The following is a 12,607-nucleotide window of genomic DNA, read 5'->3' as shown; positions in this document are numbered from 1 at the left end:
TGCTGGCTTCCTGCATCTTCTAGTCTGCAGTGTCACGACTTTGCTCAGATATGCCCACTGTAACTGAGGCGGGACACATCTGCAGTCACTGACTGGCTGAATGGGTAGGTTCCTGTGTAGTCTTAACAACACAGAAACCGGGAGAAAATTGGGAATGAGAGGTGGAACCAAGTTAGTGGAGGCCGGAAACAGGTAAGTATATATAATTATGTTACCACTCGCCCACACTGGATTTTTACTTTTTACCGAAGTTCTCCTTTAAGAAACTTGCTTTTACCTGTAATGAAACAGCAATGGATCCTCCTTTTCATTGACTCCCTAATAATAATAATGAATATATAATAAAGCAATTATGCAAAAGAAAAACAAGACGGAAACAATGGGTTCTGAACCATAAGCAGATTTTATAAAAGCCACATATGGCACATTTTCATACACATCTTACTATACAAAAATGTATAATATACACTTTTACATGTCTAGATGCAAAAAAATAAAATAACAATAAAACAAAACAAAAGGGAGGCGATATTACAGAGATTATCAGACATTGAGCTTCATTAGATACAAACGGGGTTCTAACATTTACAAAAACCAAAAACTTTTTTCCTGTTACCAAAAATAAAATCTTATAAAAAGATATTTTTGCCCAGAAGTTGGGATTATTATTTTTAACTGTACAAACACACCTAAAAAAAATTAGATGAAGATTTCCATATGTTTCGTGAATGACGCGTGCGGACTAAGCTGGAGTAATGGCTTGGCTTTGGCGTACCGATCATTTCTGAATTCCATTTTTTTTAGTTGAGTCTAGTCATAGGCATCTACTAAAGATTTAGAGAAATCTGTAAAGAGTCTGGAAATTTTTTCCCTTAGTTAACTTATTCGGGTTATAGTATTATGAAGCGAGAAAGTAAAGATTTTTGAGCTGTTTATTCATGACTTGGTTTTAACATTATATATATATATATATATATATATATATATATATAGTGTTCTTTATAGATCAGGGATGGAGCAATGTCAGCCCTCCAGCTTTTTCAAAACTCTAATTCCTGTCATGCCTGGTTTTGGCTGTCCAGGCATGATGGCAATTGTAGTTTTGCAACAGCTGGGGGGCCGAAGGTTCCCCATTACTGTTATAGATAAACCCACAGTCCAACATCTATGACCAATGTTTGTGATGAACTTATAGTCAAGGGGTGGGGGACAAAGTTTAGTTGTGTGCATATATTTTATTTTTTTATCTTTGTATTATTCCTGCTAGCCCAATATACATTTTATGTTTTTTTTTTTTTTTTACTATTTATTTTCTTTTGTGCTGATCTTACACCAATAACAGTAGTTTCACTCACACAGAAAGAAACATCATAAGGCACATGGGAGATACATACTGTTTGGCTAGATAATAGGGGTGGCATTTATATAATTTATTAATCATATCACAAATGTCAACTGATTAAATTTTACATTTTTAATGAAAATAAGGGGGGAGATTTATCAAACATGGTTTAAAGTGAGACTGGCTCAGTTGCCCCTAGCAACCAATCAGATTCCACCTTTCATTTTCCAAAGAGTCTGTGAGGTATGAAAGGTGGAATCTGATTGGTTACTAGGGGCAACTGAGCCAGTTTCACTTTACACCATGTTTGATAAATCTCCCCTAAGATGTCTACAATTGTGAAAGTTTAAGAGGTTGTAGGAAACCTATTGAAAAATATCTTAATAGGGAACATAACAGTACTACAAAAAGCGTGGAGTACCTAGAACATCTCTGTATTAAATAGACAGCTGGTGGATTTCAGTGAGCATCATGTAATACCTTATTTCACCTGTGGTGGTGCTGCAGGAAAACTAAACACCTACTTGAAAAGATTACTGCTGATCATTAGCGGTCTCAGCATGGTGTGATCAGTATGGGAGAGTGCTCTAACATAAAAAATGATTGTCTAACATGGGTAACACCTATAATTTTTATAAGCAGTCTTTATCCTGTAAAATAGTTAAGGTTGTAAATGTAAATGAAAAAATAGTTAAAGGAGTTATCCAGGCTTAGAAAAACACAAACACTTTTTTTTTTTTCAGAAACAGAACCACTTTCGTGTTATCACAGATAAATTCCATTGACATCAACAGAGCTAAATTGTAGTACCACACATAACCTAAGATAGGGGGGGCATTGTTTTTGGAAGAAAGCAATTACATTTTTCTAATTCTGGATAACCTCTTTAAATCGGACTTCCTTAAATATTAAATACAATTTTTTTTTTAAATAATATTTGAGTCACAAGGTGGCGCTATTCTAAATACCATTTCCTTTATTTTTAGTGATAAATTACTAAGATTTTTTTTTTTTAATACCTTATGTTATGTATGTATGTATGATGATGTATGTTAGAAAATTCCAGGACATTTTTTATTCTAAAAAAAATTAAAAAATTTTCAGATTGAGAAATTACAAAAATGCTGGCAGAATAACAGACAAATCTGGCGCACACATAATAGTCCTCAGCAACAGGTATACAATATACATTTAACCAAATGTCTTATAAAGCTTTGATCTTAGGAATGAGGGGATATTCTGTACAAGATTGTCAAGAGGAGCACTGCAATGACATAGGTAAAACTGAGCAAAGTATACAAAACATAACCCAACCATTTAATGATAACAATAAGGACAGCCTAAGGGACAGCTAAAAAAAAATAAGTGCCCCCTGCCCTGTACCGTACTCTTTAAACAGTCATTACACATTGCTACATAAGGAACATTTGGGAGTCACATGAAGAAAAAGCATACAAAAAAAATAAAAATTAACATTTTGTCGAAAATAATATTTTACATAGACATTTTTTCTGTTTAACAAAATAAATTAAATATACATGGCTTTAGTTTAAAATCTATATAGAATTACACATTTTCTATAGTCACAAAATTGCTTTATAAAGTCTGTACTCATTATAGTCATGATTATAAGGCATCTTTCTGAGACGGTGAAATGTTATTGCTTTTGTTATCTGTAACATTTTGTTTTTCTCGAAAATACTCTTTAAGTGAGTTTTAAGCACTTTTTATCCTAAGCAGTTTGGTTTAGGGAGCCCATACCCTAGGTCTTTCCAGCTTCGACTGTGCTTGATCTTCTATGGTAACAGTGGTGTCCATCAAGAAGACACAAGGACGTGGGGAGACAAGGCGAGATTTAACTAAGAGGGTGTTTGAGGGTAAACAGAAGCAGGCACTTTGAGGAACATTAAATCACTCAAGAAATTATTTTCCACTGTTGAACATGCTAGCTTATCTCTAATACTAAGAAATACTGCCTTCATGCAGGTCTGTCTAATGGTTGACTTTCCATACTTCTGTGGACCTTTCGGAAGGCCAAAACCTTGACCAGTACCTGAAGCTTGGCCAACCAAAGAAAAAAAAAGGCACAAATGTGACAACTGGACTAGTAAGCTTGGTGACCCTTGAGAGGGATACGGCACTGAATGATAGTCGACCCACTTATTGTCGGAGCACAGTGCTTCTCAATACAAAACAGCAACAAAGTCCCCCGATTACACGGAGATTCTATATCATCCTTCATGATTCCATTAGTCATAACATATTCATGTCTACTGGCAGTGTAGGCTGAACCAGGCAGTCTTTTTGTGAGGTACCGCAGAAGAAATAAGTTCTTTGTGTATAGCATTTAACACTGATAGTGAATATGTTGATGCTGATGAACTTTGCCTTCAACATGAGAGTGCGTATGGGTATGGATGTCCGTGTAAATCTTTGGGTACATTTTTGATGCCACACCGTTGGCCAAAATAGGTCCTTGGGGAAGTAAATGTTGCTGTTGAGCAACGTACTCCTCGTAGTTTATGGAGGAGATGCAGTCTTTGTCCACCATTTGCGGTATACAGACTCTTGGCTGCGGTCTGTGGACCACAGCCGCACTGGGAGGAGAACATGGTTTCTTCTTGGTTTGGCAAAGCCATAGGAGAATAGTTCCGAATATGAAAACTGCTCCGGCTGGAACTCCGATGATCACGGGCCATGGGAGACTACTTGGCGACATACTCACAGGTGCAATGGGAGGCTTTGGATCTGTAGATAGGAAAGAAGGAAAAAAAAGTTGATGAAAAAAAATGGATGCAACTGATTAAAACCAGAAAAGACAAATGAAGAACAGATGTCAGGCAGAACTCCGGACTACTAGTGCTCTACGGTATTCTGATAACACAACATCTGCCAAGTAGCAGAATACGCTGCCAACAAATAAGGCTTTGTTGTAGGTGTCCCATTAAGGTCTTAAAGGACAAACAAACAGTTTGCTTTTGTTCGGCACGGATCTCCAAGGTTCTGTTTTATCTTGTCTTTGCCTCAATGTAGCAGAATAAACCTTCTCCGGCCACATGTGGTTTCAAAAATACCATGGCTCAGCAGTGAGTCTGGCGGCTGGGAGCAGCCTCGAAATAAAATGTGGTTAATTGTCACTAATACCTTCCACTAATATCAACAAGTTAGTCATTTCAGCTATGCAGTCCGCTCGCGCAAAGTTTCCAGTTCCAGATTTCACTGTGCCAGACAATATCATGTTTATCAAGGTCTTTCAGATATATCGGCAGTCAGTTGCCCAATTATTTTATTACAAGGTGCAGTTGCTACCTCCTATACAGTTTTGGGCCTTGTGCACATATTTCGGTTTGTAGTGATGAATAAAAAAAACAAAAAGAAAACAACATTCCATTCAAATAACATGCCATTTGTCCCCAACCCATTGGTATCCAGTCTGCAATGGCTGCAAAGTTACAACCCCAAACCTGGAAGTGGCCACACAGCGGAGAGGGAGTGGAATAATACCGGTGGTGGCATGACAGCTACGGAGGTGAGTGCATGTTTTTTTTTTTTTAAGGAGTTGTCCGGCCAGGACTCCATTTTTGCTTCTGCCTTAAAGGGTTATCAAGTCTTATAAAAACATGAGCACATTCTTCCAGAAACAGCACCTCTCCTGTATTCAGTTTGTGGGTTTTGCAGCTCAGTTCCATTGAATACCACAATATCATACACAGATCACTGTTGTATTGCATTTTATAGAAGAAGGGAGAACATAGCATTCTCCCAAATACTGGCTTAGCCCCAATATTGCTGCTTCCACTGTAGGTGAAAACCCCCCTTTAATTTTATTATACTTTTCACATAAAATAGTTTTGGCTTACCTGGTAGTACGGTCAGAAATGCAATTTTAAAGCTGTATCCCATCGTATTGGCACCAAGGCAAATATACATGCCAGCATCCTCTTCTTTCGCTCGTGTTATGATGAGTTTATTTAAGTAGGAACCATCAGGTCGAGACCAAACATCTCCATTGGGCAGGACGATAAATTTCTGGCCACCAAAGTCGATGGTGGAATTGTACTTGCTCTCCGAGCCGTATTCCACCCTCTTCAACCACTGGATCACTGGCTTAACGTCACTGCGGACCTTACACTGAAAGGAAGTTGTGCCCCCAAAATCCACTGTAGTGTTGACCGGATGGTTACCCGTCAGTATGGGTTTAGATTTTGTTCTCTCTGATGAAGATAGAAAAGATAAAAAGAGTCATTAAATTCAATGTATTTCTGTAAAGCGTATTGTGAGATCAGTTTTACAGCAGGTGGTAAATGGGTAAATGGGATTGCTTTTGAAGTATGTGCACTACGTTGACATCTAGTGGCCAAAAGGAAACTTGCTGTACATTATAACATATCAAACTGGCAAAAATACTATAATGATATTAACCTTCACATCGTGGTATGAAGGCTCATGGACTTCTTGGGTTAAAGGGGATTTTTTTTGTTTATTAAAACATTTTATTTTTTTAATTTAAAGGAGAATGTTGTTTTTTATTGTGGACTATTTAAAGAGGAAATATTTTATGTTTTTTTTTTTTTAATCGAAAAAAATTTTAATTTAAAGAGAGGAAATACATATTTAATAGCCATTCCCTTATTTCCTTACTTTAAATTTAAAGGGGAAATGTTTTCTTTTACTGGTGATAATATGACTTTAAAAGGGAAACATTTTTCCCACTGGGGACTTTAAAATGCTTTTTACGGGTGAATTATTTTTTATTAAAAAAGTATTTTTTTTTCTTAATCTAAAATACTTCTAAATGTAAACCCAATATTTCTAGTCAGTTCACTGATGCACAGATATATGATTTTTTTGCAAGACCTAAACATATTAATGCACAGATGTCAAACAAAATATCTGGCAAGTCTATGGTAAGAAGATGTGATCCAGGACTAGCCTTATACCGACCCACGCCAAATGTTTCCCACCTCATAAAAGTTTTCTATTTTTACAAGCTGCTCTTTGTTATTTTGTTATATCCTATATTACTATAATGTAGCCTGCTGTAATCCAGCCAAAAGGCGTCCAAGAGCAGATACGAGTTGTTAGGTACACCGGCAGATCTGGGATGGTAGTCCTTTATGTATCCTGGGTTCTGATACAATGAAAATGCCAAATCTGACATGGGGATGAGGGCTGATTCATTTCCCTGTCTGTGCTCCTGGTTTTAGTGTAAACACATGTTTTTAGTATCTCTACACAGCTGAATGGTTATTGCTACCAGATGTCTACTGCCTGGTTCCTTCTCGGAGAGCACCAGGCTGGCCAGCTCATGTGCTTCTCATCATTGCTGATACGGAAGAGAAAGACGAGAGGTGCCAAGAAAATCCCAATGAATGGTACTTACGGATAACTTCTACTTTGTAGGTTGCATTGATCTGTCCGACTCTGTTGTACACCTGACATGTGTACTTGCCACTGTCTTCTGGCTTCAGGCTCTTCAGGTTGAGCGTCCACTTCTTCTTTTTGTTCTCTCCGATCTCCTGAGTGGTCAGCGGCTTGTTGTCCTTCAGCCACGTGATCTCTGGCCTGGGATTTCCACTGGCAATGCATTTTAGACGTACAGCGCTCCCCACCGGACGGGCAATGACTCTCTTCCTCATTTTTGCAGGTTGGGTAAAGCGAGGTCGGACTGAAAAAAAAAATGACATAACAATCATAAATAATACAACAAATTACACTTCCTAAAGGTGTTGGTGGACCTGGGGCACCATATAAGACCAGAAGGAGGCATACATGAATGTGATTATTGCTTAGGCCATGTTCCCACTGCTAAACAATATTGTCGGAAGGAAACTTCTCGTAAAATAGACCGCCGCAAATAACAATCATTATTAGGGCCATCTATGTTATAAGACAGGTAAAGAATGAAGCTGAATGGCACTGTGTAGACTTTAAGTCAAATGGCTTCCAGCCAGTGGGTGCACGTCCCAACGGTAGTCGACCCCCGACTCCTCAGGATAATAATTCAGGAACAGGAAGACGGCACTCCAGTACAAGCCCAAGTTCGGAAAAGACTCATGCTTGAGTCGAAACATAGCTGTACGTGTATGGGTGAATAAACGATTACGTATTCACAGTACTGGAGTGCCGTCTTCTTGTTCCTGAATTATAAGACAGCCGCCTTCCCTGATTATTACGAAGTAGGAACATAGCCTTAAAGGGAACCTGTAGCCAACTCCCCCCCAAAAAATAAGATGTTCATATAATGTAATAGCTTAGGGTGCCCTGATTACACATCTTTTTACAGTCTCTTGATACGTGATTCCATTCCAGAGATATGTGGCTTTATTGTTTCTGACAATTCAGTTAATAGTCAGATGGGCGTGAATTTAATTTTTATTAAGGGGCTGAATATCAAGTGATTATACACCTGTATCTATAGTCATACACGCCACTCAATGTAAACAATTCACATCCCCTGACTGTATAGTCACACCCATCAGCTGATTCACTTCCATTATGGAAATTAAAGAGGAACTCCAGGGGATTTTTTTCTCTTTCATATAGATTGGTGTTATTAGCTTAAAAAGATTTGTAATTTACTTCTATTCAAAAATCTCAAGCCTTCTAGTACTTATCAGCTGCTGTATGTCCTACAGTAGAGTGGTGTATTCTTTCCAGTCTGACACAGTGCTCTCTGCTGCCACCTTTGTCCTTGACAGGAAGTGTCCAGAGCAGGAAAGGTTTTTTAAAGGGGATTTTCTACTGCTCTGGACAGTTCCTGAGGTGGCAGCAGAGAGCACTGTGTCAGACTGGAAAGAATACACCACTTCCTGTAGGACATACAGCAGCTAAGTACTAGAAGGCTTGAGATTTTTAAATAGAAGTAAATTACAAATCATTTCATTAGAAAGAAAAGAACATTTTACCGAAGTACCCCTTTAAGTTCACGCCCTTCTGACTATTAACTAAAATGTCAGACAAATTAAAAACCCACATATCTCGGGAACGGAAGGGTGCATCAAGAAACTGTAAAAAGTTGTGTAAACTGGGTACCCTCAGCTATTTCATGATAGTAAATAATATCTAATTTTTAAGTGGTCCTTTTTAAAACTAGTGCCTAGCCTAGTACCTGGTACTGGCAAAGTTATTGCCTGTCCATGAGTTTCTTCTCTCAAGTCTAAAAAAACATTCTGATATCACATAGACTGGCGATCACATGATCAATGCAAGTAGATGTAGATGACTACCTGGTGGTAATAATGGCTATGTATCCCGACACCCAACTTTTAAGACACTGTGCAGAAGGATACACACCAAATAAGTGAGAGAGTCTACCCCCTTTATGACATCAATGTTCCCTAATAGGGTATATGGACAGGGATTTACTCCTAAGGAGTCAACAAGTCATTGGGCCAAAAAGGGATTATAGATGATGAATAACACATTTATATGTCCACCCACCACTATAAACATATACAAACAAGCCAAATGTGGATAAATTAGCCTCTTGAGTAGTCAGCACATTCGTTACAATAAATACACTTATGTCGTTTGATCGTCAATTGGATTTTTCATGTTTTTTTTGCAGCCAGATTTCCGTTGCTTGTAGTCGAATACTTGTCAAAGTCAACGCTAAACATATGCTGCAAATATCCTTCCATGTATACAGTGAAAGGCCACATTCACAGGAGGTGACGCCATCACCCTGCTCAATAAGCTTCTTACTACAGTACAGTACAGAAGCCGATTCACCCTCGCAGCAGAAAAATAAATGTTTTGGGGAAAAACTGGTTGGTCTTCAGAGATGGGGCGACTCAAAGAGACATTGATATAAGGAAGGGGGCTTACTAGACTGGAGCTATTGAGCTGGTGCTATGGCAATTTAAAAATATTCAATACTGTATATCAGGCAAGGGGAACCTTCGGCCCTCCAGGTGTTGCAAAACTACAATTCCCATCATGCCTGGATAGCCGAAGCTTTAGCATGATGGGAATTGTAGTTGTGCAACAGCTGGAGGGCCAAAGGTTCCCCATCCCTGCTGTATATGATAATGGGGTATGAAATCTCTACAGATATGAAGTAATAAAAATGTATGAATTTAAGTACAAAATTGTTATTCTGCAGTCAATTGACAATCATGATTGGACTAGAAACAGCCCCATTCTTGTCCTCAGTTTGTGTGTGGTATTGCAGCTCAGTTCCATAGAAGTGAATATAGGCAAGTTGTGATACCACATAGAAACTGAAGACAGTGGTGGTGCTGTTTTTTGTTGTTTTTTTTTTTCTAATTGTGGATAACCCTGTAAAAAATATATATAAAAGATTTCTTTTATTCATAATCCAATAATCCAGAAGTTTTTTTGTTTTTAAAAAATGTAGTTCCAACACAAAAATTGCATAATAATTATGACTTTTAGAAAGCCAGAACAAAAAGCTTGATTTAGATGAATATTTTCTATATCTGTGTTTCTTTGAATCTTTTTCTAGAAAGGGTAAGAAAGAATACATCATTTTCTGACATATGTCCAATAATCCAGAGAATTTGATAATCTGGCCTATCAGGTGTATACTTATTTTAGCACATATTGAACAGTATATAATCAAAAAAATTTGAGCGTCAAAACTGTCAACTCACCCCATTGCTTGTTGGAGAATTCTTCTAAATCTGGATTATGCCCATCAGGAGGTTGGTTGGGTTTTCCCGCACTGGAATCATCTACAAAATAAAAATGTGAATATTTTTATTTCACTGCTAAAAATATTCAATATAAATTTCTCATTAAAGGGTACTTTGGCAGCTGCTGTATGTCCTGCAGAAAGTAGTGTATTCTTTCCAGTCTGACAAGTACCTTTTTAGGGTACATTCACACGTACTGGATCCGCCTGTATGGGACCTGGCCCCTTTAACCCCGCCGCCACCCTCAACCCGCAGTCCCGGCCCCTTTAACACCCCGCCCGCACTCCCAGCTCCCCTTGCTCCTCTTCAGCCAATCAGTGCTGCGGTGCACTGATTGACTAAAGAGGAGCGAGGGGAGCCGGGAGTGTCACACAGCCGCGGCGCCGAGCAGGTAATGTATACTTGGGGGCGGGGCTCCGGGTGGAAATCCACTGCAAAGCGAGAAATCCACTGCGGATCCGGTACGTGTGAACCTACCCTTAATATTTATTGTTTGTGTCCTGCTTTCATAACTGTTATTTTTTTAAATCACTGTTTAACTTCAGCTGAGCTCTGCCTGTCTAACAGCTCAGGACAGCATTGGAAGTTCTCAGTGCGACTTTAGATGTTAGGCTGGGTTCACACTGCGTTTTTGCAATCCGTTTAACGTATCTGTTTTTAATTGGTTACTTTTAACTGACAGAAAAACATAGTCAACAATATTTTTCTGTACTTTAAAAAACACATCCATTTCGATCCGTTTTTTTTTTTTAAATTAAAGTCAATGGAAAAACGGATCCAAGTGGATGACACACAATTGCATCCGCTTTTGCATCCGTTTATTTCCATAAAACGTATACGTTAAAGACATTGCAAAAACACAGTGTGAACCCAGCCTAAAAGGATAAGAAAACATTGGGTTAATAAAAACATAAAGAAAAACAATTGATTTATAAAAATATAGGGGGAGATTTATCAAACATGGTGTAAAGTGAAACTGGCTCAGTTGCCCCTAGCAACCAATCAGATTCCACCTTTCATTTTCCAAAGAGTCTGTGAGGAATGAAAAGTGGAATCTGATTGGTTGCTAGGGGCAACTGAGCCAGTTTCACTTTACACCATGTTTGATAAAACTCCCCCATTGTGTACATTTTTTATTTATTTTAATTAAATTCAGTAATTATAATAATTATCTAGAATGTATTCTAATAACAATAATAATTTATTAATTATTATTGTTATTTTTAACAACAACTATTATTATTATTATTATTGTCGTTATTATTATTTTTTTTTATTATAATAATTCCTGAACTATCCTTTAGTATAAATCCCACCCATGTTATTTTTGAGGTTAATCAGGTAGTGATTACTTATAGACGGCGGTAAGGTTGTCACCCAGCTTACAACATCCCAGTGACAGTGTCAGTCTTTACTGCAGTTCTCGTATTCTATTCATTCCCTAGGAAGGGTTCTTATAGCTGATTTCTACCGCACATATGTAAAAGCGTGTAACCCAGTAAGCAGACATTACAGCGAGCGGAGGTGGCCGGCACAGGCTGCATCTCACAAGGTACTGGAAGGAATTTAAGGCATTCATTTTCCTGAATGGAGCAGCAATTTATGGATTGTACTTCATGCAATGAACTTTCCTCTGGGATTCTGAGCTCCGGAGTTGAAAGCAAAAATAAACGTGATCGTATTGGCGTCTGTAATGTAAAACCAATGGCGATTACACCCAATGAGGGGCCCATCCAATGCCGCACTTCATTATGCCAGGCGGGGAGGGAGGGTTGGAGCTGAGGGGCTACAAGTAGCTTACCACCCCACCTCCCCCCAGCACTTGTGTTACAAGAGTACCCACCATTGACATATACTTCCAGCATGTGACAGGCATTCCCCACTACCACTTGAGTGGCTGCCAAGCCTTTGATGTCGGCCGCAAGGCTTGAAATCTATTTGATCCTTTGAAGATGTTGCTCTCCCCTTGTTATCCTGCCAAATATTAGAAACCTGCGCACTTACTGACAAGACACAGTCCGTTAACCGAGCAGCGGAGGGACGTGGTGCCCACTCTGTAAATAGCTCGACTGATGCCTGTGCCAGCTGGGCACTACCACCGCTCACCAACAAGACAATGCCCGGCCCCATCAGACTGATCATATTGCGGCTTAAAGACGCCAGGCACTTTAGGGTTTGCCGAGATCAAGCTGCCAGGGACTATTTTTTATTGACTGTCCAAGATTCTAAAAAACATAGCCGATTTCCTCCAGGAACAGTGCTTCCTTTGTCATCAGTTTGTATGTGGCATTGCAGCTCAGTTCCGTTGAAGTGAATGGGGTTTATTTTAAATACCAAACACAACCTAAGGACAGGGGGTGGCGCTGTTCGTGGAAGAAATCAGCAGTTTTTTTCTAATGCTGGATAAACCCTTTAAAGGGGCCATTGAGTTACCCCAAAGGTGGGTTCACACACATACGAAATCCATAGCGGATACCTTTACTGTGACTTCAATGAGATTACATACTCACGGTGACATTGTCATCCTGCTGCGAGTATGTAATAGTCAGCCCTAGAGATGAGCAAACCGGGTTCGAGTCGATCCGAACCCGAACGTTCGGTATTT

General features: G+C 38.9%; 1 protein-coding gene across 2 annotated transcripts in view; it reads right to left on the bottom strand.

The window, feature by feature from the left end:
* Positions 1 to 384: 384 nt before the first annotated feature.
* Positions 385 to 12,607, bottom strand: part of FGFRL1 (fibroblast growth factor receptor like 1) — a 135,731-nt gene continuing 123,508 nt past the window's right edge. For both annotated transcript variants that reach the window (XM_069977257.1, XM_069977258.1), the window contains 4 exons: positions 9,961 to 10,041; positions 6,726 to 7,010; positions 5,203 to 5,556; positions 385 to 4,090 (listed from right to left, as the gene is read on the bottom strand). In XM_069977257.1, the coding sequence (XP_069833358.1) occupies positions 3,690 to 4,090; positions 5,203 to 5,556; positions 6,726 to 7,010; positions 9,961 to 10,041 (1,121 nt within the window). In that variant the 3' untranslated portion in view covers positions 385 to 3,689. The remainder of the gene's footprint in view (positions 4,091 to 5,202; positions 5,557 to 6,725; positions 7,011 to 9,960; positions 10,042 to 12,607) is intronic.

Source organism: Dendropsophus ebraccatus, chromosome 7 (assembly GCF_027789765.1).
Source record: "Dendropsophus ebraccatus isolate aDenEbr1 chromosome 7, aDenEbr1.pat, whole genome shotgun sequence".
Lineage (NCBI taxonomy): Eukaryota > Metazoa > Chordata > Amphibia > Anura > Hylidae > Dendropsophus > Dendropsophus ebraccatus.
Note: the sequence above shows the minus strand (reverse complement) of the source record. Positions and strands in the feature narration are given on the sequence as shown.